Here is a 26,409-nt window from a genome sequence, read left to right as displayed (position 1 = left end):
AATAATATCAGGAAATTGGCTTCAAAACCTGGCAGCTTGCACCATTTTCACTAGCATTGTACCCTCCCAAAGAGGAGGTCTTCATTGTTCTTGTGTTTGTCAGTAAAAACACACTACCCAACAAAAATATTTTGAAAGCAGGGGGAATCAAGTTTCCTTTGCATTGGCTTAAAAAGGCTCAGCAGCTTTAGAACCAACAAAAGAAAGAAAAACAAGCCACAGAAACCATTCAGGACCCTTGTGATGAAAGGTAAACAACATTGGCATTTAATTCAAAAATGTTAAGGGCAACCCCATACATAAAATTCCAACCTTACAAAAGCAAGCAACCTAACATCCATTACTTTGACTGTTGTCTAACTCTCCCACTTTGGAAACAACGGCCCCCTCGGCCATATGGTTTCTTTCCAGAAGCAGCTCCGACATTAAATTTCTGGGAACCTTGAATGTTGCCTTGAATAACAGCAGGTGGCAGCTGACTAGAACTATGTTCCATGTTCAACCTATTTGACAGAATTCCTGGTTCTCCTGCATTTGCAGGTGGCTGAGCAAGTTGGCCATGTAGACCCATCCCAAATGGCATAGGTGGCTGAGCAAGTTGGCCTTGTAGACCAATACCAATTGGCTGAGCAAGTTGACCATGTAGACCTATCCCAATTGGTGTAAGCGTCTGAGCATTTTGGCCATGTTGACCTATCCCAATTGGTGTAGGCATCTGAGCATGTTGGCCATGTTGACCTATTCCAATTGGTGTAGGCGTCTGAGCATGTTGGCCATGTTGACCTATCCCAATTGGTGTAGGCCTCTGAGCATGTTGGTCATGTTGACCAATACCTATTCCAATTGGTGTAGGCGTCTGAGCATGTTGGCCATGTTGACCTATCCCAATTGGTGTAGGCCTCTGAGCATGTTGGTTATGTTGACCAATCCCAATTGGTGTATTATTGAAACCACTTTCACCCACAAACCCAGGACAAGGTGCATTTACAGATCCAACAAGAAAATTTGGCTGCACATACTGCAAGAAAACATTAGGTACCGTCTGTTCAAAAGGCCGCTGAAAAGGCATTCTGTTCAGCAAAGGCACTTGATTAGGATGTTGATTATGTTGTGAGAACACCATATTGCATGGCAGAGATCCATTATGAAACACTGTGGTCTGCTGCTGATATGATGACTCATTTGCCCAAAATCCATTTGGCGCAGTGAAACCAGAGGCCTGAGTGAGCTCCGGAAATGATGGGATTGATCCCATCCCACCAGAAAAAGTTGGTCCCATGCTACCAATAGAACGCGAGCAATTACCCTGATTAAGTGGTGCGGAAACAGCTGCAGCATGATGCTGGTTTTGATTGGGAGGAAGTTGATTCATATACGCTGCTTGTTCTGGGACCAAAGATTGACTCTGCTCTCGAGCCCCACCCCTATTTTTAACCTTCTTTCTGTTTTTATTCTGTTTCCCAAGTTTCTTATCATTCAAGTCCCTCTTAGTCATTTTCAGCGCTCTCCTGTACTCAGCCTCCTTTTCATCATCTGAAAACTCCAGATCAGACACCTCTTCATCATTTTCACCAGATGCATCATAACCTTTCTTGTAAAGATTGCTGTCATGGAGCACATGGTTCACAAACTCCGAAACAAAAGATATCGAAGTCCCTTCGTGGATCCCACAAGGGACTTTATTCTCAGAATTGTATCTCACCACATAATAAGGATGTTTGACAGGCCCAAAAATTTCATCTACAAGACCTAAGGGGGATCTGGTCTCTGTAATCCAGAGGATTGAACCCTCATTAAGAGGGTTGTGCTTCTCCACACCTTCTACAATGACTTGGGCACCAATGATCTGTAAAATTGTAAAAAAAAAAAATCATCAAAAGCTGTTCGTGAAGTTAGTTCAGAGATAAATAAGGGCTCTTTGAATTAAGTACAATAATGCACATGACATCAGCATTATGGTGTCTATATTTGAAAATCAAAATTTTTTTTCCAAAATCAAAGTCTTTTTTTCTCAGTAGAATCCTACTCAAGGTCATCTGCTTCTGTTTAATATTTTCTTACTGAAAGAACAACTCCCACAGGCAGGGTTTGATGATGCGGTTGCAAGGTGACTTTCACTGGAGGAACTGGTGGAAGAACCTGCAAAATAATTGCAATATGAAGTGATTAAAAACAACATGGTTGCCTGCCAATATGAAGATTGGAACTACCAAAATCACACAATTTAAATAGCCAATGTTAACACTACATCAGGACCAACAGATGCCACTTTTGACGCATTGGATCACAACATACATAAAAGAGCATTAATGTCAAATGGTGGTATAAGCAGGAAAATAACAGAAAACAACAAATGTTTTAATAGCTGCAGCCTGCAGGGTTTTGGCAATGCAACTAAATGAAAGCCAATGAAACAACAGCAGTTTTAAGAAGTCTAAAAGAATTTTAGGGACCATTTGGTATCATTATCAAAAATTTATGGGAACAAAAACCAGAGAAAAGAAAATTAAAAGGCAAAAATAGAAACTAAAATCTGAACACTAGCCACCAATAAATATTTCCAAAACTAAAACAAACTAAAAACATAATTGAATGCATGCTAATTTTTGTCCTTGAATCAAATAACAATTAAAAATATTATTAAAAATTTAAAATAAAAGAATACAAATTAAGAACAGATTATAATTTATAATAAATAAAAGTTAATGATAATTATTTTACTTAATTATCATATTTTCAAACTCATTTTCTAGAGCTTCAATAATCCTTATAGATGACAACTGAAAAAAAGATGGTAAAAATATTTTTTTGAACGACTTATTTTTTTAGGATTTTCACAATTTTATGGATATTTTTATTTTCAATATTTTTTAAATTCAAATAATTTTTTTATTTTATTTTCTATTAAGAATTGTGTATAGAAGGATCTGATCTTAAAAAGTGAATTTTGGATTTCAAGACCGTGACAACAGGCTAGCCAAAATAACTGAAAACCACATTTTGGCTTCAATTTTTGCCACAATAACTAAAAACAACAAAAACAAAAAACTAGCAATTCAAATGCATTGACATCACATGTTTCTTCTTAAATGTACTACTTACTATAAGCCAACCCAATCAATGTTCCCTTCTAAAAGAAAGGGGGGTCAAGGGAACCAACAGAAAAAAACCTAAGGAGGCATTTGGTATCACAGTCAAATAGCATGAAAACAGAAACCTCTTCCGAAACTAAAAACCAGAAACAGATACTAAGTATCGAACTAACAACCTATTTGGTTAATATTTATAAAAGTAAAACAAATTAAGAACTTGATTGGATAAATGCTCATTTTTGTGCTTGAATCAAATAATAGTAAAAAAATAACTATGATTAAGGTAATAAAAGTACATATTTAAAAATTATACTAAAAATAAAAAATTATTATCATTATTTTACTTAATTATTAAATATTATACATTACAATTGAAAAATGGTAAAAATATTTTTTAAAATGACTATTATCATTTGTAAAAATATTTTTTTAAATGACTACTATTATTTTTTATTTATTTTTTTGAAATTTTATCGATATTTTTTATTTTAAGTATATTTTAAATTCATATGATCACTTTATTTTAATTTCAATTATAAACCATGCATTTTTTTTTTATAGCAAAAGATGAGATTTCATTAATACGAGAAGAAGTTACAAAAAGGAGAAAAAATTCTGGAACAAACCAAAACAACAACAACAAACCAAATCTTGAGTCCCACTAGATGGGATCGACTACATGAATCATTTTCTGCCAATTTACACAATCAAGGGCAATTACACTCGACAAATTCATCCCCATTCACTATTTCATTCCAAGTTATTTTTTGTCTACCCCTCCTCATTCAACTGCCACTCTGTAACTAGCTCACTTTGCCTCGCCTGTGCACTATTTTCCCTACATTCCACAACCCCAAACCATCTAAGCCACCCCCTCTCTCATCTTCTACAAGAGTCACGCCAACTTACCACAAATATGTTCATTCCTTAATTTATCTTTTAATGTTATACACTCATCCACCTTAGTATTCCCATCTCGACCACTTTTACTTTTTGGATATTTTTCTTAGATAGTTGCCCAACATTATGATCCATATAGCATAGCTTATCTTATAACTATCTTATAGAACTTCCCTTTTAATTTTAAAGGGCATTCTACAATCACTCAACACACCCAAAGCACTTCTCCACTTCATCCAACTTGTCTTAATACATCTTCTTCAATTTCTCCTTCAGCTTGCATAATATATCCAAAGTATCGAAATCTACTAGTGCTATTGATTTCTTGACCATCAAGTGTCATGTTTTCTCCAATATTCCTCCTACTATGACCCAAATTACATTTCATATATTCTGTCTTATTTCAACTTATCCTAAAGCCTCTAGCTTCTAATGTGTCCCTCGATAATTCTAACTTAGATTCTACTCCACCCCTAGTTTCAATGAATACAATATCATATACAAACAACATCATCAGTAGGGCAGAAAGATAAGAGCTCAAAGAAGATCCCTGATGTACACCTATTCTAATAGGAAATTCCCTAGCCTCTCCACAAGTAATCTTAATACTAGTCATTACTTCGTTGTACATATTCCTTAATGACATTAGTATACCTATTATATACGTATTTTTCTCTAGAACTCACCATAGAATTTCCCTAGGCATCTTATCATACACTTTACCTAGGTTAATAAAAATCATATGCAAGTCCTTTTTTTCCTTAAACTTTTCCATTAACCTTCTAAAAGAGATATACAGCTTCTATAGTAGATCTCATGGGCATAAAACAGAGTTGATTTTCTAAGATGCTCGTTTCTAACCTTAATCTTTGTTCACGCTAAGATAGACTCTAGTCAAGATGTGAATCTTGAAAAGAATGAGATAGATTGTGACAACCAAAAAAACGGGAGCCCCCAAGCCCACAAAGCTCCCCACTTGGCAAGGGTAGGAGGAGGTTCATCACAGTGTGCGCAGTCTTACCCTAGCTTTTATTCAAAGAGGTTGTTTCCTTGAACTTGAACTCATAATCAACCAGTCAAAAAGGAGCAACCTTACCATTGATCCAAGGTCCACCCTCACATTGTGACAACAGGTTTCCAAATATTAGAGTATTTTGACAAGAAATTTCCAAAACAATTGAAAAGCATAAAACCTAGTTTCAAATTTTTTCGAAAACAATTGAAAACAAAACCAAAAAACAAAAAATTGGCAATGTAAACAAACATGTTTTCACAATTTGTTTCTTCAATGTACAAAAATGGAAACAAAAAAAAGGTGTCAAACAGACTCTAAACTAACAACAACGAATAGAAATAGTTTTCTCTTGTCAATGATATGGTTGCAAAGCAAATATATTCCCTAGATTGATTGAAAGTAGCATGGGCATTAATCTCATATGTTTTGGCATAATATGTTTTGCACCAAAAACAAATTAGGAGAACAAATTTGGCTTTTTACCTTTGATTCTTGGACCTCTCACTCCAAGCTCCAACTCCACCCTAGGCCTGGAGCACCCAAGACCAACACTTTGTAGGACTAGGGCATAGAACACAAATACCACAACAAGGGATGCAACTTGTAGGGTTGTTGGTCAACCTAGTACTCTCACGTTAGTTTGGGCTGATTCCTATTTCATAGAAATTATTTCAAAAATTCTACTAAAATTTAGATATAAAAAGCACAAACACAAATATAAATATAAATATAAATTAATTAATTAAATTTCATACACACACTATTTGGTATGAATTTGTCCAAAAAAAAAAAGCCATTCCACTATGATTTTTTTTTTTCATACTCAGGAAAAACATTCATTAGAATGTGTTCTACACAACTTTTTTTTCCGGACACAGTTCTTCAAAAAAATTAAAAGAAAAAGCATGAAGCCTTACTTCTATAGGCTTCCCAATTTTACAACCAAAATTCAGACACTGTCTCCATCTCCAGCCTCCCCCATGGGAATCAACTCACTTTGCCCTAGTATATTCTTGGTCCAAATACAATTTAAAACAGAAGCAAGATACACAGACTTCGGCGCTGAAATTAACCCTTAAAGCAAAACTAACATCTAAATTCAATTCCAAAACAAGTCTGATTGCTAGTCTAATAGGTGTTCTTCTCCAATCATTCAAGACACACTAAGTATGAATTAAATTAAAGATCAAACAGAAAATTATTTAAACCTAACCAAATACCTTAAATACCTAGCTTGATTCCCAAGCAAATCAAAATTACAAAATAAGCTCCACTACTAATTTGCCCCTAATTTAAAAAATAAATAAATAAATAAATACTCAAATTTGGCTGCTGCACCAAACCAACCAGTAATTTTGTCAATATGAGCACTGCATATATGTTGAATGAGTTGATGAACTAACACAAGTAATCTTTTCGGACAATATTTAAGGATTCAACTGCTTCAAGTCTCTAGCTTCAAATGCTCTAATTGTTGCGAATATATTTTTATATCAGTATGAACTATTTAAATTAATCATTAATATATCTAAAAACTACAGAAAGTTTTTAGAATTAGAAAAACAAAAAAATAACTAGTAGGGGTTTGCATGATCCATTGATTGTTATTAATTTTTAAATATGAAAAATACATTTATTTTAAACTATCATCATTAATTTTAATTTAATGTATTTATCTCCTAATATGAAATAACCTTTTCAAATCATCTAATTTTTTCCAACAAAATTTTAGTAAAAAAGTATAGTAAGTATTAGTTGATTAACCACAAGGCCACAACTAAAACCTAATTCATTCATTTCTTTTTGAAAAATAAAATATTGGTAAATTTATAATAGGAGTAACTAATTGGTAGAAATTTATGCAGCTTATTTTGTGGAAGACATAATGGATATGCTTCCTTTTCTTTTAGAAAGGTCTTTCTAAATGATATAAAGATAAATGATTGGTAGAAACATGTAGGTCTACTATAATAACGAAAAATCATTATAATTCAAATTAGGATATCTGATTATAAATAATTTTTACTTCAAATTTATCAGAAATTTAGATTTGCCACTAGAAGGCATGTGTCTCCGCTTACAGCACACACACACATACTTATTCATTTCTAAAAATTAAAGAATGGTAAATTTATGATAAGAATAACTAATTAGTAGAAATCAATGGACCTTATTTCCAGAAAAGTATAATATACGAGTTTCCTTTTTTCAAAAATATATTACCAAGTCAAAATACATTTCCTTTTCTTTCAAAAAAATCTTTCTAAATGAAAATAAAGAAAATTGATAGGTAGAAATATGTCAGCATCTTATATTGAAAGAAAATTCATTATAATTCAAATTAGAACATTTGATTGATCCACATAAATTTCATAATTTTTTAAATCAAATTTGCCAAAAATTAGAGCTAACATTTTGAAGGCTGGAGAAGAAATGGAATGATGCACACTTATGTCCATTAAGCAAGTATTTTCACATCCTTGATTCGTCCATTCTAAAACATGATATTTCTTTTAGGAATATTGTAAAAAGTGTACCATCTAACCTATTCTCAACATTCTCTGAACTATCAATGAACAGATCCACATTCTTTGGGCATACAAGTCAAACTCAATGCCACAAAATATCATACCATATAACCTATACAAGATAAATATACGTAAAATACTAATTTGGAACTGTGGAACCTCTCAAAGACTCAATCAGTTTATGGGTATGTATAACACCAATTGCATGAGGCACCCATGCTGTAGTTGTTAAATAAAGATTCAAACTGTGAAAGGAATCCCAAGTTTGGAATTAAGAATCGAGAATCAAAACAAATCATATAAATTTCCAAAATGGATTCAAAATGACATGCACACGTGCACAACAAACAAAATAGTAAAATACACAGCAACATTAAATAACAAAAAAAACAAAAACAAAAAAAAAAGATTTCATAAAAATGCGTCTCTAAAAAAATTGGGGAAGGGCTCAAGAAAATCAAAAAACTAATTCTTGGTGCTAGCAAAATAAAATCATGTTTTATGCATATGCTTTCTCTAACTAAAAAACAGGAAGTTAAGAAAATACTTCAACAAAACTGATAAAAAGTTCAAAACTAATTTATAAAAATAAAAATAAAAATAAAAAAAAGACAACCTTTGAATCTTGAGAACAAGAACAATATACTCCTTCCATGAGTGAAGAGTGGTTCTAGAAAGGCAAGACAGGACGTAACATTCAGTCTTCTCCCCATTTTTAAGACAAAACCAACATAGAGAAGGAATTGAAGGCAATCTTATAAAAAATATAGTAAAAGAAAAAAAAATTCTTAAAAAATTTAAACTAGTCGGATCTGAGTGGATTTGACAAGTTCAGAATCATGTGCGTGGATCGATTCTAATAGATATGTTCAATTCAGGAGATGAATCTACACTTTTGGCAACAATTCTGTCATTTTTTTACTCTCTGGTAAGACTCGAAACGATTTGATGTGGATTTGATATGATTCAAATGATCAAATTGCGAACCATACGATTCTAACAACTATTTGACCGACAGCATTGGAAGCCTAGGTAGGGCAAGGTATATGAGTCTTACCTATTTAAGAGACTGTTTCATGATCTGATCTACAGAAAATAAAATTAATAATATTCACTATTATTTTCCCACTCTGAATTTAAAACATTTTTTTTTCTTCTAATGCTGCTAATAAGTTACCAAAATAATCTCTGCAAAGCATTACATCTAATGCAAATGTGATTTTGGCCTCACAAAGCACCTAAATAATTAAACTGGTTTTGTATCCTAATCCACTTCACTCATTATATTCTACGTGCTCACACTCAAACCATGGTTTTAAAACCTGGACCAGACCAGCCAGTCAGACCCAATTCAACTGGAACCAGTCAATCAGCTGCTCCAGTTACCTATCTGATGTAGGACAAGAAGCAAGACCTTAGGAAGATGTTGCTGGGGAATAATTAAGAAGAGTAGGGTTAAGGAATATGGGGTTAAGTTAGTAGTTTATTATGTGTTTAGTATTAGTTCGTATAGGATTATGTGTATTGGGGGTTGTTTGTAATATTTGTGTAAACCAGGGGTATATTTGTAACGTAATATAGTTTTAGGGATTTATATGTAACTTCATGCAAAGAGGCTTTCTTATAAATAGTTAGTGAAAGCCATGTTGTAGGCAGTTGTTGATGAATTTGAATTGTTGATTGAACGTGAGTTCCCCCCTAGTATCTCCTCTCTCCTCCCTTCCCCTTCCCCTTCCCCTTCCTCTCTTCTAATTTGTCCACGGCTGCAGAATATTGATGCTGCCCCTGCATCATTCCAGCCACCATCCTGCAACACCACCCAACCCCCCCCCCCCCCTCTGAAACCCTTCCCCTCAAAATTTCATCGACGTCCAACCACCGGAGTACCCCCACGCGCCGACCAAACTTCTACACCGCTGACCCATTCAAAATCCACCATTGCCAGAGTTCTTTTGACATACAGCCACCACAACTGTATTCCCCACCCCCTGATCTACCCTCGCGTGGAAAGTCATCACCGGAGCACCATTTCCGGCAGCCCACAGACTGGCAACTGCGGGTGAGAGTGTCTGCTAGCATCTCTTGTTTCCAGTCTCATGAAAAATTGCTCAGTCACGATATTTGGATTTTCTCTGCGATATTTTGAGCTGCAAGAATATATTTTGATTGTGGACATAATATATTGCAAGCATATGCCATAATTTTTGGCACAGAACCCTATAAATTGTCACTCCAGCACTAAAAATCAGGTCTTGTTGCTGTAATTTGTGAGTTTTCATTGTGAATTTGTTTCATTTCAGCTGGACAATCAATATCAAGGTGAACTGAAGATAGTTTTTGAGAAATTGGGAGTAAAGCTTGTGGAAAATTGTGTTGTAGGGTTGTTGGTGATATCTATCTTGCAGCATATATATTCATAAATTCAGCCAAATGGTGACAAATTATAGGAAAAAAGAATGCCATTTATCATACCTTGGGACAATTTCAAGCTCTTCAACACCCTTCTCAAATGTGGAGAAAAGGTTTGCAAAATCATTATTGATGGAAGATGTCCAATGAATTTGGTTTCCATAAATGGAGTCATTCGAATGCAGCTTCATCCGGAACCTCACCCAAAGCCTTACGAGATATTTTTGGTTGATAACTCTAATGTACATGTTTATGAAAGATGTTTGGTACCCATCCAAATGGGTGAATATTTGGCTAATGTTGGGTGTGATATCCTGAAGATTGTCCATGTACTCCTTGGTTGGATGATTTTGGTGTGACTCAAGAACATGAGAACACATATGTCTTTCACTATAATAAGAAGAAAATCATTTTGAAGTCCGCTCTACCAGTGAACCAGGGCAAAGCATCTGAGATTATTGATCAAGTCAAAGTTACTCAACTTGAACACACTACAAGCAAGGCAATGAATGTGTTTGAATACATCCAAAGTCCTTCAGACATTCTAATTGTTGACTTTGTCATTCCCAATGTGCTTATTGATGCTAACTCTCAATTCAAGTCTATGATGCTGCCAAAGGATCGTGGTTTCTTGCATATCACTCAAGCACTGGGTTTCAAAGAATCCAAATTTGCTTCTCCCTTTTAATTCTCCAACATTTCAAAATTCAAGGCCAATTTTTTTCTAACTGGGGGAGAGTTGATGTAGGACAAGAAGCAAGACCTTGGGAAGATCCTTGCTGGAGAATAATTAAGAAGAGTAGGGTTAAGGAATTATGGGGTTAAGTTAGTAGTTTATTATGTGTGTTTAGTATTAACTAGTATAGGATTATATGCATTTGGGGGTTGTTTGTAATATTTGTCTACAGTAGTGGTATATTTGTAATGTAATGTAGTTTTAGAAGTTTGTGTAATTTCATGTAAGAGGCTTTCTTATAAATAGTCATGCTGTAGGCAGTTGATGAATTTGAATTGTTAATTGAACGTAAGTTCCCTACTAGCATCTCCTCCCTCATCCCTTCCCCTTCCTTCCTCTCTTCTAATTTCTCCATGGGTACAAAACCTTGATGCTGCTCCTGCATCACTATCACAAATGAAAATTTGGATTTGAAGAGACCTGCAGCAGACATAAACAACCCGTCCAAACCGGGGCCACAACTGGGTTAGCCCAGTCAACCACACACCAAAAACACATGCAGAAAGCGAGAAGCACTTACAGCAAAACTTGAACCTGAGTCTCCAAGTTAAGAAAACAATAGAGCCGCCACCATACCCACTGACCATATGATTTCTAATCATGTAAATAAAAAAATATGAGTACATAAAAAATGAAAATATTAATGCAGCTAATTTTTCAATTGAACCAAAGCATCAAACTCTTCTCTTTGCCTCCCTTTTCACTACTTTTTAGACAGCCAACAATAATTTTTAAAACTGCAAATTTTATCTAGATTGTTGTAAGTAATTTTTTTGGGTCATAAATAAATTATTATGACCAACACTTCATAATGTTATCTTATCATATATTTGGTAGCATTAATGAATTTCAAACATTAGATTCAAATTTAAGTTCCATACAAATCTAAATTAAAATCTGAAATCCATTGTTCCAAGCAGAGTCCTAGATCATTGTGCTGTTTGTTGTCGCTGTTGTAGTTGTTGTTAATTATTATTATTATATGCCCACACGCGCGCGGACAATATATATACGCAGTATCATGCTGATGTCACTACTTCAAACACCAGTTTGAGCCACCACTCCGACCAGTCTGACTCAGGAGCCTCACCAGGTGAAAACTGGTCCAGGTTTTAAAACCATGACAAACATTGAGCAAGTGACTATTTAACCTCTTTAGGGAGAGAGAGAGAGAGAGAGATGTCCAGTTGCTCCTAAAAATTTGGGCAAAAATTTCCTATACTTTTGACTGCCCCAGTTTTCGATCTAATAAAAAATATGTTTTAACTCCAAATACTAGACCTTTACTTTGGCAACGGAAACTGCCTATCTAGGCACTCCAGCAGGTTACATAATAAAAAGCTAACAAAATCCAGTACGTATTTGCAATCAATAATAATAATGATACTCTGGTATATCTGAAACTATTGGGACTCTTTAATATCCAGACTCCAGCCTAACCTCCTGCATAATGAACTCATGCCACAAAACTTTGAAAATGGGCCAATACATATATTTTAAAGCTCAAATCATGCAACTTCAGCAATATTCAATGTCTGAAATTCACAAACTAATGATTCACATGCATTGACACCCAAAAAAGTATAGCCAGAAACAAAATAAACTAACTAAAATACTAAACACAAGATTCCATCATAAAATTAAGGAAGATATTGTTTACCTTCAGCTCATTCTTGTACATAAGAGGTCCTCTCATAATGTTGCCACCCCCACCACCATCATCCACATCCGCCTCATCTTCCTCACTCCACTCAACCATTTCCTCCACTTCAGAATCCCTTATCTCACCTTCCTCAACGTCTCCTTCCATAATTACCTCTCTCTTCATGCTTACCACCCCCTCCTCCCCATCATAATCACCACCACCACTCGAGGATGATGAAGATGATGACAGTGGCGATGAACTGGAATCCTCAGACTCTGAGTTACTCTTGTTTGCATCATTGCCACCCAATATTTCACCCCTCTTCATCCCATCCCCATGAACAGCCACAAAATCATCTGATGCCTCTGCCAAACTAATCTTGCCCATCTCTTCCTCAGTAGGACAATCCACTTTCTGCAATTTGTCAGACCCATCTACAATTAGCCCCTCAAGGCAGCTTTCTTTACCACACCCAGAGCTTGACCCAGAGAGAGTTTGGCCCTCAACAAGGCTTTCCCCATGAAACCCATCTTTCATCTGCACCATACAACTTAAACCACCAAAAGTTGGGTCCTCAGCATAGCTCTCTCTGCATAACCCTTCTTCAATCTTCACCTTAGGAAGAGTCTCACTGACAACAGGACCCAGAAAACCGCTTTCTGTACAAGACCCATCTTCCATTATAGCTGCCCGACCAGTCACATCAATGGCTTGGTCTTGAACACAGCGTTCTATAGCAGTCATTTCCTTGTCATTCATCCCATCCCCATAAACAGCCACAAAATCATCTGATGCCTCAACCAAACTAATCTTGCCCATCTCTTCCTCAGTAGGACAATCCAATTTCCGCAATTTGTCAGACCCATCTACAATTAGTCCCTCAAGGCAGCTTTCTTTACCACACCCAGAGCTTGACCCAGAGAGAGTTTGGCCCTCAACAGGCAACCCATCTTTCATCTGCACCATACAACTTAAACCACCAAAAGCATTGCTCTCTCTGCATAACCCTTCTTCAATCTTCACCTTAGGAAGAGTCTCAGTGACAACAGGACCCTGAAAACCGCTTTCTGTACAAGACCCTTCTTCCACCAAAACTGCACGACTGGCTTGGTCTTGAACGCAGCCTTCTATAGCAGTCATTTCCTTGCCATTCATTTCAAAATGCTTCTCAAAAGCCCCAAGGTCGAATTTTTCCGAGCCAATCTTATTCAGGTCAGGGAATTCTTCAAGCAAATCCTCTATCGGATCAAAATCCAGAAAAGAATCGGCTAGCGATGAAGAAAAATCGTCAATTTCAAACACGGAGGGGTTAAGAGGGTCGTTTGAGCTCTTAAGTTTTGGAGGTTGGTCGTGTTCTTCGTTGGAGGGATCAAAAACAAACCCCACCATCTCCAGGCCAGAAATCTAGGGTTTTAGTGTAGACGGGAACGGCCCTAACAGTGTAGGGTTTCACCAATGTTGTGAAAATAGACCCACCAGCACACGGAACACGATTTAAGATAGTTTGATATTTAGGTTCACACGAAGCAAATACAGTTACACAGACCAGATTGGTACCCCCAGCTGGGCTACAAGAATCTGGCAGGGAGTGCAGTGTTGCCCAAACCCGAGTACACGCCCTATTACCCATCCTGATCCACCCAGGCACCGAGAACCAGCATCACTCCCCAGCCAAGTCCCGACGAAACAATCAAGCAGTTCTGCGAGTATCAAAAATCTAAAGCAAGAAACCACAGGGCGGATTGCTCCTCTGGGGATTTGCAAATGGAGTAAAGAAAACTCAAAGTTCAGGGCTGGAGGATTCACAAAAACTCATGTCAAGATTCACAAACAAAGAGGGCAGATTGGCAGAACTTGGAGGGCATTCAACAATGCGGAGGCCTGGAGGCAGCGCGTAGATGTGGAGAGGCGAGAGGCAGCGCGGTGACTCGGTGACGCCGGTAAGGCGAGGTGAGCGCCGAGACTGGAGAGGCTCAAACCCTTCTTGGTCCTGCAACCAGAAGAGGAGATTGAGAGAGAGAGAGAGAGAGAGTGGAGGCAGCACTGGAGTTTGGTAGAGGAGAGTGAGCAGAGAGTGTAGGGGACTGAGCGGAGGCTTGAGTCTTCTGTACCTAGTCCTAGGGTTTAAAGAAAAATGTTTATTTAATAGTACGTGATTTTATGTAAACAATATTGTGTAAAATATTTTTATAATTTTGAAATATATTTTTAAATAAATTGTTAATATATTATTATAATTTAAATAATAAATATTAAAATGTGAAAATTTAAAACTATTTACAAAATTAATATTTTAAGAATTTTAATACTTACATCACATTATAGATAAAAAGTTAGTGAGTAGATTTTTTTATTGTTATTTACTTTTATAAAAATTTTAATATATGACTATAAAATTATTTCGTCACCAATGAAGACACAATAGTGACGAATTTGCATTCGTCGCTAATAATTTTGTAACGTTATTTTAAAGAATAGTAACAAATTTGGTGTGTCACTATTAATTTTTAGTGACGAACTAGTGTTGGTCACTATTAATATTTTTAGTGATGGTCTTTTTTCATCACTAATAATATTAATATTTTAAATTAAATAAAATTTTTAAGGGAATTTTTTTTAGTGATGATTTAAAACTGTCACTAAAATTGTCTCTAGAAAAATATTAGTGACAGTTTTTCTTCCGTCATTATTGTGTATTTTTAGTGAAGATTTTTTTCGTCACTATTAATTAACGTTATTTTTTAAAAAAAAATTTATTATTAAAATGTATTAGTGACAATTTTTAAATCGTCACTAAAAATCTTCCCTAAATATCCTCGTTCTTCCCCTCCCACAAAATCCCACACATCCCAAATCCCTATTCTCTCTTATGCTCGCATCCCGCATCTTGTCCTGTTGCTGCATGTGATTCATCGTAGAGTTGCCCCACCGCCGCTGCCTGGCACAACCATAGTCTTTTACCGCCTGCCGCAGCCCCAACCGATTGCCACTAGTTATTGTTCTTGTTTCGTTCGATCAATCCCAACCTTATTTAGTAATCATAAGTGCGTTCAACACTTCTTTGCTAAAAATGAAATAGTATATGCGCATCTACATTTTCTTTTACTTTGAGGGTGTCGCCCTCAATATAAAGACAATAGAATGATTTTCTTTTGGTGACTGAAAGATTTACATGTTTCTAGTATAGGATTTATCATGTAAGTGAGTGATGTCTTATGGTTTCAATTTTTTTTCTTTTTTGGATGGAAATTTTGAGGTAATTGATCATCATTGTTGTGCATTTGGTTAATTGAAATCTAAAGCAAAAAATAAAACAAGAAGGCAGAAATTTTAGTTTGGGAATCCTGGTTATGCCCTTTTAAACCATTTTCAACTCATGTAGGTGTGCATTTGTTGTTACAACATCTAGTAGTGTTTGCTACAAGTTCGCCTTGTTGTTTTATTTTTCAAGAATGGACCCTCTTGGCTATTAGATCAGCTCCTCAAACTCTTTCTGTCATTAAACTAACTACTCATGTTTTAGAATATCAAAGAAGTCATTTGAACAAACCACATTAAAGACAACCAATGGCTACTTTTGTTTCTAAAATGGTCATTCAAGATATTTATCTGAATGACTTGAGTACAAGTTATGGAAATATGTCAACATTCATAAAGCCTACTAGTGTTTTCTTCAATTATGGAAGTTTTCATAGTTGCCAAAGGGCTAGTATAAGTTTGAGAAATCGAGAAACACCAAAAAGCTGCCTAGTTGTAACGACCTGAAGAATAATGGTATTTAAATAATAAAAGAAAGGGAATGAACCGGAAGGCATTTGTCATAAGCTTGCGACGACATTGCATTTTGGAAAGGATAATCTCAAGAATTTTTTTCAACTCCTCGTCGACGAATACAGGGGACTCGTCGACGAATACAGGGGACTCGTCGACGATGGTACAACGGGAGCTCATCGACGAGGCTAGGATTTGTCAATAAGAAGATACCGAGAGTGTAACGACCAAGAAAATATTCATATTCAAATATTAAAGAGAGGAAAATAGATACAGAAACAGAAGGAGTTCGTCGACAACATTACATTTTGGAGATAATATTAAATAAAAATAATTTCAGAAAAATTGCCAAGCTTCGTCGACGAACACGGCATCTAGTCAACGAAGGTCTTCAGAATTTCATCGATGAACACAGGGCTTCGTTGACGAGAAAGTACCAAGAGGGCTTCTGAGGCAGCCTGAATTTCGTCGACGAATACAAGGTCTCGTCGACGAAATTTATGAAGGACTCATCGACGAATACAGGGTCTCGTCAACGAAATCTCCTGTTATATATATATACGGAATCTGAGATTCATTTCATTTTTAAGAAACCTCTCTCTCTCTCTCTCTCTCTCTCTCTACAACTTTCTCTCCCTTCTCTCTTCGTTTTCGGCCCCACCAGTCACTGGATCAACGATCCGAAGCTACCACGACGCTCCTGGTGGAATTCTCTACGAGTTTACTAGAGCGGATCGTCGAGAAAACAAAGTTGGATTTCATCCCAAATTCTAGGTAAGGTCTTTTATTGAGTTTTTGACTTTCTGACAGTTATAGGAAATGATGTAGACTAAGAAATACTGATATTTTGTTCTGGAACATTATGTTTTCAGGATGTTGGATTAAGAATCCTGTAAGTATAGAACCAGATTTTTATAGGGGCTTTTCAAAGTTGACGTAAGGGAAATATGCTATACTAGGAATTTTTATAAAGTATTCAAAGATTTTATAGACATAGATTCATATCAATTTATTATTAGTTTATACAGAATATGAATTAAATGCTTGTGTGGCCTGAGTAGAATTTTATGAGATAAAGAATTTATATAGTTTTGTGATGTATAAGTACATAGTTAATAACAGTATATATAGTTTATATAGTTTTTCCAGTATGTGGGCTTACACAAAATATATAGATATAGATTTATATTCATAGAGAAATATACATACTTATACATGTACACAGTATTATTCAGAACAGTATTTATATCACAACTTATACAGAACAGTAAATACAGAGTTTAATATGTCATGTTTCCTATTACCATAACATACAAAGAATACAAACAGAATATATAGACAGAGATACAGACAGATATATATAAATATATATATAGAGGTAGCATCAAGATGCTACGGATATAGTAAACAGAAAAAAAGAATATACAGAACAGAAAGATAAAGTTATGGTAATTTTGGAAACATAACGGAAAACAGTAAAAGAGTATATATGTATATATGTATATATGTATATAGTATCAGATCCCTGACGAAGTTACACAGGCAGATACAGATTACAGAGCACGGTACCATTGCTAGATACAGATAGAGTGCAACCACATATCTCAGATAGTATGTGGGTACCGTCAACCGTGCTCGGAGAGTATGCAACTCCCCAGTACACTGGGTTGAGGGGGCCAGTTTGACGAGGTAGTAGCCAGTCCTGAGCTTAGGAGAGGATGCAATTTGGCCTAACTGAGGTAGTGTAGAGTATGATGACTTATCTGGAGGGCCGACCAGATATAGTCCCGCCTACGGGCCGCACAACCCTGTCATGAGGGGTCAAATCATGACATACAGAGTCTCAGGGATAAAAGCACAGTTATATATATATGTTTAAAGTTTTACAGAATAGTATGATATTACCAGTATGAAAAGTAGAAAGACAGATGACACAATATGTTTTAAATTATGAAAGAAAGATATGTTTTACAGATGATTTATTACACTACAGTTCAGTTATTATTTTTAAAAGTATCCTTAACTTAGTTGCCACACACTAGTGATAGCATATTTCTACTTACTGAGCATCGACTCACCCCATAAGTCTATCTACCATTTCAGTGTGACCAAGGCTAGGAGCAGATCAGGCTCGCGAATAGAGTGTAGCTCAGATCACCCTAGTTATAAGGTGAGTTTTTGTCAGAGTGGTGTATGTTTTTGAATAGATGACACTGGAGGGACATTTTGTAGGGTCTGTGTATATTATGGAATCTGGTATTGTACAGTTTATGTATAAATGGTTTTATAATTTGTGTTTCCGCTGCGTAGGAATGTTTTTTGTATGTTTATATGTAAAAAAAAAATGATAAGAATTTTGAGGTCGTTACAGAGAGAGGTTTTGAGCAGTCTGAATTTCGTCGATGATGAGTGGGTTTCGTCGACAAAATTATTAAAGGACTCGTCGAAGAGATGACGTGGCTCGTTGACAAATCCCGCAATATAAATAGGGATTAAACGTGATTTTCAGTCATTTTTCCTGCCCAAAACTTCTCTCTCTCTCCCCCATACAGTTTCTCCTCCTTCTCTCTTCGATTTTGGGCTGGATTTTCACTGGTTCGACAATCTAAAGCCACCACGATGCTCCTGGGAAAGTTCTCTACAAGTTTGCTGGAGCGGATCGTTGGTGGAGTTGAGTTGGAAACCATCTCAAATCTAGGGTAGGGCTTTCTATTCAGTATTTGGTTAATTGACAGTTGTAAGAAGTGATATACGTGTAAAAATACTAAACTCTAGTTTTGGGGAATATTGTTTCCAGGGTGTTGAGTTGGGAACCCTATGGGTGCGGGACAAATTTTCTTAGGGGTTTTTCAGGAATCAGGTAAGGGGATAAACTAAGTTAGTTTTTTTTTAAGAAAATGTATGTATATATAGCATTTGATTTCAAGAAAATAAATATATTTATATATGATTTATATTTGGGAAAATACTATTGAAAATGATGGTATGTTGAATATGAGAAAAACCTGTTAGTGTGGCATGAGTAGAAATTGTTATGAAATACTATTTTCTGGGAATTTGTTAATGATACAGATTTTTATAATGGAAAATCGGCGTACAGGCCGATATTTTTATATGTTTTGCCAGCGTATGGGTCGTGCTATGTGTACGATTTGCCAGCATACGGGCTGAGCTATGGATATATTTTGCCGGCGTATGGGCCGTGCTATGGATGTGATTTGCTAGCGTACAGGTTGTGCTATGATATGTTTTCCGGCATACGTGCCAAGCTATGGAAATGATTTGCCAGCATATGGGCTATGCTATGATTTTCCAGCGTACGGACCGAGCTATGGTAAAATGTGTAATACCGGCATACGGGCCGACGATTTTCATGATATACGTATATATGCAAAATGATATGATTGATCCGATAATTAATGATATGAAATATCCATGTATCACAGTTTCAATATATGTTATATGATATCAGAACCTGGTTGGTTTGGTCTAGGCTAGCACTTGCACGGTATCGTTGCTATGTGTCCATGGTCATCATGATCATGATATCTGTGTTAACACCGTTGTACGGAGTGGTGTGAGATTGGATGGTCGATGTGGTTTTTAAGAAGTGTGTGAGCGCCCCTGGTGTACGGACCAGGTCTGGCAGACCCATCAAACTTACATATTGTACTTTTGACTTGGCAGTGGTCGGCCAACCATTGTCAGGTCCCGCCTTCGGGCCACACAACCTAGTCATGTGGGGGTAATACATAACAACAAGCAGCTAACCTACCAAGAATGTTTTTGTGTTATTACTATTATATTAGATGAAATATGTTTATGAAAATGCAGTATGTTCTTCCATGTTTTGATGATATATATGTTTTCCCAAATTTAATATAACAGTTACTGAATATGTTCTGTATGGTATATATATAACACATAATACTCATGTTGCCACACATTGGTATTAGTTTATTTCCCTTATTGAGAGGTGTCTCACCCCAAAATTTTATAAACTTTTTAGGAGCCCCAGATAGGAGAGCGGGAAAAGCCCCACTGATCTAGAGCGGTTTGTCTGCCCTTTTTGAAGGGTAAGTTTTAGTAGGGATAGTTGGATTTTTGTGAAAAATGTCCATAGATTTTGTTTTTGGGATGTATATACTGAAATACAGTGGATATAGTGACTCTGGTATTTGTGGTAATGTGATGGATGTTTTTGTATTTATAATATTGTGATTGTATGTTTCATGTTGCTTAGACTTCCATTATGCGTTCTGATGTATCCCTGGTACCTACGGGTCCAGGTGTATTATCATCTACTGAGTTGGGATTTATAATATTAATTTTATTAAAAAAATGTGGAAATTAAGCAGGTCGTCACACTAGTGCACAGGCATTTCATGTTAGATGTAATGTAGGGGATTTGCAAACCCAACCCACTTGGTGGGCTATGGTTGAGAAACTCCTAGAATTCATTCTCGACGTGCCATGATGTTGGTGCTACTGTTGATAGCCCAAATCTTTAGGTTCAAAGCAAGAATCCATAAGAGCCATAAGAATTTTTTTGTAGTGAAGAATTTCCATAGCATTTTCAAAGTGTTGGCATCATTTTGTTCTAATATATAGTATATGTTCAAGTACCTTTCTAAACAAGGGTTGCAAACATTTGATCATTTAACTTTGTAGCTAATAGTTTTTCCATTATTGCCTTGTTAGAGAAAAGCCTTTAGGATCTTATTTTGCTTCTTAATAACATATTTAGGTGGACAGAGGGTGGAGCCTTAATAGGCTTGAATTCTTAGAAGCACCAATTTGGTAAGTTGGAGCCTTCCTGCATATAACAAGTATTTGCAAGTCCAACTGTTAATTCTATCAATGATTCTATAAGTATGATCAATTGAGGCCACTAATACTGTAAACTTCTATGAAAAATAAGCACAATTGACTATTTCTCTTTGAAAATATGATCTTGTTATTGAGAAAAATGAATATCCTGTGAAGATGGATTATTTTCATTTTTGTTTGGGATTTAAGTTGATCCTTGACTGCAGGAGTAAGCTCCTATGTGTTACTAAAATGTGGAAGCTGGGTTAGTGTATCCACTGGCTATTTTTAAGGAACTAAAAACCAAATAAACCTTCTATTTGATGAATGAAAGAATTTTCCTAAATGGTTTGAAATGGGGAAAAAAAAAAAAGGATTTTTCTTCTTATATTTAGCTAATGTATGTTCCATTTATAATAATTTTTTCATCAAAGCATTCATTCATTATATGAATGTGTTTATTGAAACTTAGACCTGTTCAAGAATCGTTACTATACATTCATATATCTTATCGTAAATGTGATACAAATTAATTAATATTGAATTGATTATTAATCATACTATCTAGATTAATAATCAATTAAACATATTAGTTATTTATTTCATTTATGATCAATGATGTTTATATTTTAACCATTCTTGAATCGTCCAATGTATGGATAGTTTAGGAATGTGTTTTTACATTGTTGTCATTGTTCACGCTTTATTCATTCTCATTACATATTTCGATAGCTTCTCTGCTTATGTTCTCTGGGTGCATAGTGGGGTGTCGTGACAAATTATTAGTGAAAAATTAGCAACATGTTCACCTCCCCCATCTTATGTGCTTGGAGAACCATGAGGAGATGCTACTGAAATTTAGAATGAGTATGATCAAGGAATTTGAGCGATTGACTGTAATCTAAATGCTTCATTTCTCAATGGGAAAGGATCCTTACCCTCTAAACAAAAGGTGGTCAATTTTAGGATTCACGATGCATGCCTTGTAAACATTATGAAATATAATCCAAATCATTTATTGAACATGTTCTAGGCTAATGAACATGGATAAAAGTTGGATTAAGGCTCGGGGTAGATTTCTGCCAGAACACATAAAAAGGAGACATGATTTCATAGAGTTTGCGCGTCCTCGTGTTGACAAATCTAGTAGAATATGATGTTCTTGTAAGAAATGCCAAAACATAACATTTTGACACATTGATTTGGTTGGGAAATATTTATTAGACTATAGAATGGGCAAAAGCTACACAATATAGGTGTTTCATGATGAAGATTATAAAATTCTGAGTGATGATGATGAAGATGAAGATGAGGGGGCCAATATAGGACGTAGTGATACACGTTCGAATGGGAATTCCGAGTGATGATGATGAAGATGAAAATGAGGGGGACAATATAGGAGGTAGTGATACACGTTCGAATGGGTTAATCGAAATGTTAGGTGACTTGCAAAGGGGGAACGCAGTGGATACTTACGATGGCAATGTATCACAAACTGCTCTTGAATCTAGTTCAGCATATAGCATACATGTGATCCTAGTACGTTAAATTAACTTGGTGAACCACTTGCTAATCTTGTGAGGGATACATGGGCGCCACTTTATCCAAATTGTAAAAAGTTTTCAAAATTATAATTCTTGATAAAGTTGCTTCATTCAAGAACAATGCATCATCAAAATTAGAGTGCATTCAACATGCTTTGAGGCTAATTAAGGCGGCATCCCTCAACGGTGAAACACTTCTAAAGTGTTTTTATGAGGTGAAGACATACATGCGTGGTTTGGGTCTCGGTTACACTTTAATACATGCATGTAGGTATGATTGTGCACTTTTTATGGTGAATTTGAAAATGAAAACGAATGTCCAGAATGTGGTGAATTGAGGTACAAAACTAATCACAATAAGGGTACTTGAGGTTGAATTCAACAAATTTCGAGGACGAAATTTTTATAAGGAAAGGAGAATGTAATAACTCAAAAAATAGTTAAACAAGATTAGTGGAATGATGCTAAAATAAATAAATAATAATAATAATAATAATAAATAAATAAATAATTAATTAATTAATTAAAAAATAAAAAATAATTAATCAATAATTATTATTAATTAAATAATATAATAAGATATAATATATATATATATATATATATATATATACATATATATATGTTAGGTTACCTCCTGAGGAAGTTGAGATTAGAATTTGAGAAACAGAGACGTCTCTCTCATCACGTCTCTGTGCTCACTCTCTCGTCTCCTCGCCTCCTCTCTCTCACTCTCCTTAATTTTTTCTCCAATATTTGGCTGATTGAAAAATAGAAAGTACCGTTGGGTTCCTATCTCTGCCACCGACATTCCTACCGAAACAGATTTGTCGTGGGAGTGATGTAGGCATATCTCTTAGGGTAAGGTAAATTCTCACTCTTACCTTAATTTTTCTTAAATCTTAAACCCAATTGATGAACGAAAACTGTTAGGAGATTCATGGAGAGATTCTCTATAATCTAGCCAGAGTGGGTTTTCGATTTGGAGCTCCAGAGCACCAACCCTAAATTGGGGTAAGCTTAATAATTTAGGCTTTTATAGGCTATTTAGGGTATTCAAAACCTAGGGGGATTTTAAGGAAAGTTACTCTAGGGATTGTGATGAATAATATGGTAAAGTTTGAATTTCAGGATTTCAGGGGTTTTGAACGTCGTAGGGTGTAGGTCGGGGTTTTATCGAGCTTTTCAGGAATCAGGCTAGGGGATTAAGTTAAGTTAGTAATTTTATGGAATTTGAATCAATTTAATTGTTATGTTTATATATATAACTTGATTTGAGAATTCGGAAGTTATTTTCGAAAAACCCTATTCGGATTGATTCATTTTACAAAATTAGGATATATGATATGTAATTTTGTATTAAATGAACGGTGGATAGTTGAATACATATATGAGTGCTTTTAAATGTGAAATTGTGTGGCAGATGATCTGAATAGGTTGGAAATTATAAAATACTAAATTGTTTAAGAAATATTGGAAATGCTTGCAAAAATATTATAACTATTTATGAAATGCTTGAGTTTGAAATAACAGCCAATGGTCAGGTATTGTTTGATTGGCCAAGGGCTAGGATTATTATTTGATGGTCGAGGGCCAATTTTTAATTGACGGTTATATGCCGGGTTGTATTTGTGGTCAGGAGCTAGGTTTTTGGAATAATAGGAAATATACGTAAATTGATGTTTTAAATGGTGATTTCTATTATCTAAATTGCATGATATGCTTTAGGAACCCTAGGGACCAATGTATTGTGAGCACGGTACCATTGCTAGGGATTTGTTATGTGGTCGTGTGCGCCCACACCTATGCTGAGAGGTGTAGGGTGGCCTTGTCCGATTTGCATATGTGAGGTGAATGTACCCTCCTGGGTAAGGGCAATCGGACCAGCAGCTAGAGCTGCATATACCTGCGGAGTATGTTAGTATAGAGTACATATGACTATCTAGGTGGATCTCCCAAGACATTAGTCTAGCCTTCACATTGCACAACCCGTGTCACGGGGGAAGTAAATGACGTGTTTATCACAAGGAGTGTCTCATATGCATATTTGTTAATTTATGCGAATATGAATAATTAATAAGATAACTTTGAGGGCTTGATGAGAAATATGAGTGCCCTAGTAGCAGTAATGGTATTACAGCAGAGGGAAACTACTTGTATGGGTGGGCAATCTTCCCTATCCTTGGCTAATTGTGTGTGTGAGTGTAAAATAAGAATAATTTTATAAATGTGTTTATCTACTTAGTGAACTGGTTATTTTCTGTACATTAGATGCATGTTGGCCACGCACTGACATTAACTTAGTCTTTCCCTTACTAAGCTATGCCTCACCCCTACGTTACAAACTATCTTTTCAGGAAATCCTAGAGATTGGGTCTAGCAGGCTAGAGGAACCAGGCTAGGCTAGTGGTTTAAATTTATGTAGGTGGTATGTATGGACAAGGATTTTATTTTTGTATAGTTTTATGGGATGTAATTATGTGAAAATAGAGATATTTATGTATAAAGATAGTTAGAACTCTAATAATATAATTTGAGGATTTTTTATTTTATTTCCGTTGCGTATATGTGTTTCATATATGAAGAATAAGGTATTAGGTACACAGACGTCACTAAAGTAGCACCTCGGGCCCACGTGGTGGGTCGGGGTGCTATAGGTGCTCCCTAAAAATAATTTGCAATATTGTCCATTGATATAGAGGCTTTAAAGATTGTACATGTCCACAAAGATTAATGCAGATCTGAGATGGCATAAAGAGAAACATCTTTAAGAGGAAAAAACCCTTAACCATCCAGTGGACTCGCAAGCTTGGGCCAAGTTCGACAAATGCATCAGCGGTTTTCCAGTGATCCTTGCAATGTCATACTTGGTCTTGCTTCAGATGGTTTCAATCCTTTTAGTAACATGAACCACCCGTATAGTATGTGGCTAGTTATGATGATGTCATACAATTTGTCATCTTGGCAATGTATGAAAGAACTGTTCATTTACATGTCTTTGCTTATTTATGGACCGAGGGCACCTGGTAATGAGATTGATGTTTACCTGAGGCTGTTAATTGATGAATTGAAATAACTATGGGAAAAAGGAGTGGAAACATTTGATGTGGAAGCTAGGAAAACATTTTGGTTGCATGTTGTAGTTTTACAGACAATTAATGATTTCCTTGCTTATGACAATCTATCGAGGTGGAGAAAAAAATGATACTTTGCATGCCCATTGTGTAATAAGGATGTTGTGTCCTTATCCTTGAAACATGGATGAAAGTTATGCTTTATGTGCTGTCTTCGTTTTCTACCACTTGGACATTCTTGGAGGAATCGTTATAATAGAAGCTTTAATAGAAATTCCAAGCAAAGGTTGCAACCAAAACTACTAAGTGGGAAGATATATTAGAGCATTTGAAGTCGATCAAAAATGTGAAACTTGAGAAAACATCGACTAGTAGAAAAAGGAAATGCACTAAGATTGAGTTAAATTAGACAAAGAGAAACATCTTTTTTGAGTTGCTATACTGGAAGATCTTTCCCTATACCACAACTTGGATGTTATGCACATTGAGAAGAACATTTGTGAGAAAACCGTATTTTTTACATGGTTCGGCCAGCAGCCTACGTCCTTGCCCCAAGCAAACACTATGAGGATTTTCCTTTCCAACTTCTTTACAGGCCAAGGTACAACCTCTCCATATCAGGTGGAGATCCCTCTCTAACAAGAATATCCCTTCTCGTTAGCCAACGATTCAACAACCCTGAATCGTCAAACAATAAAAAAACAAGAAACAATTTTGTGTACAAGTAGAATATCTCAACAAGACCAGATTAATACAATTTAAAATCAAAATACTTCAATCAATAGTCAATATAAAAGAGTGAAGCTCAGATTATTATCACCAGGGTTTTGATTTGATTTGAAAATCTCAGTAGAGAACGATCAGAAACCATGAGTTATATCAGCAC

The 26,409-nt window shown here is 35.7% G+C and overlaps 1 protein-coding gene across 1 annotated transcript; it reads right to left on the bottom strand.

The window, feature by feature from the left end:
* Positions 1 to 241: 241 nt before the first annotated feature.
* LOC131149069 (uncharacterized) lies at positions 242 to 14,465 on the bottom strand. The gene is made up of 3 exons (XM_058099135.1): positions 12,341 to 14,465; positions 2,062 to 2,139; positions 242 to 1,846 (listed from the first exon to the last, which is right to left on the bottom strand). Exons 1-3 carry the CDS (start codon positions 13,712 to 13,714, stop codon positions 341 to 343), a joined length of 2,958 nt encoding a protein of 985 aa, XP_057955118.1. The 5' UTR covers positions 13,715 to 14,465; the 3' UTR covers positions 242 to 340.
* Positions 14,466 to 26,409: the final 11,944 nt, after the last annotated feature.

Source organism: Malania oleifera, chromosome 2 (assembly GCF_029873635.1).
Source record: "Malania oleifera isolate guangnan ecotype guangnan chromosome 2, ASM2987363v1, whole genome shotgun sequence".
NCBI classification, from domain to species: domain Eukaryota; kingdom Viridiplantae; phylum Streptophyta; class Magnoliopsida; order Santalales; family Ximeniaceae; genus Malania; species Malania oleifera.
This window is presented reverse-complemented; position numbering and strand designations above follow the sequence as displayed.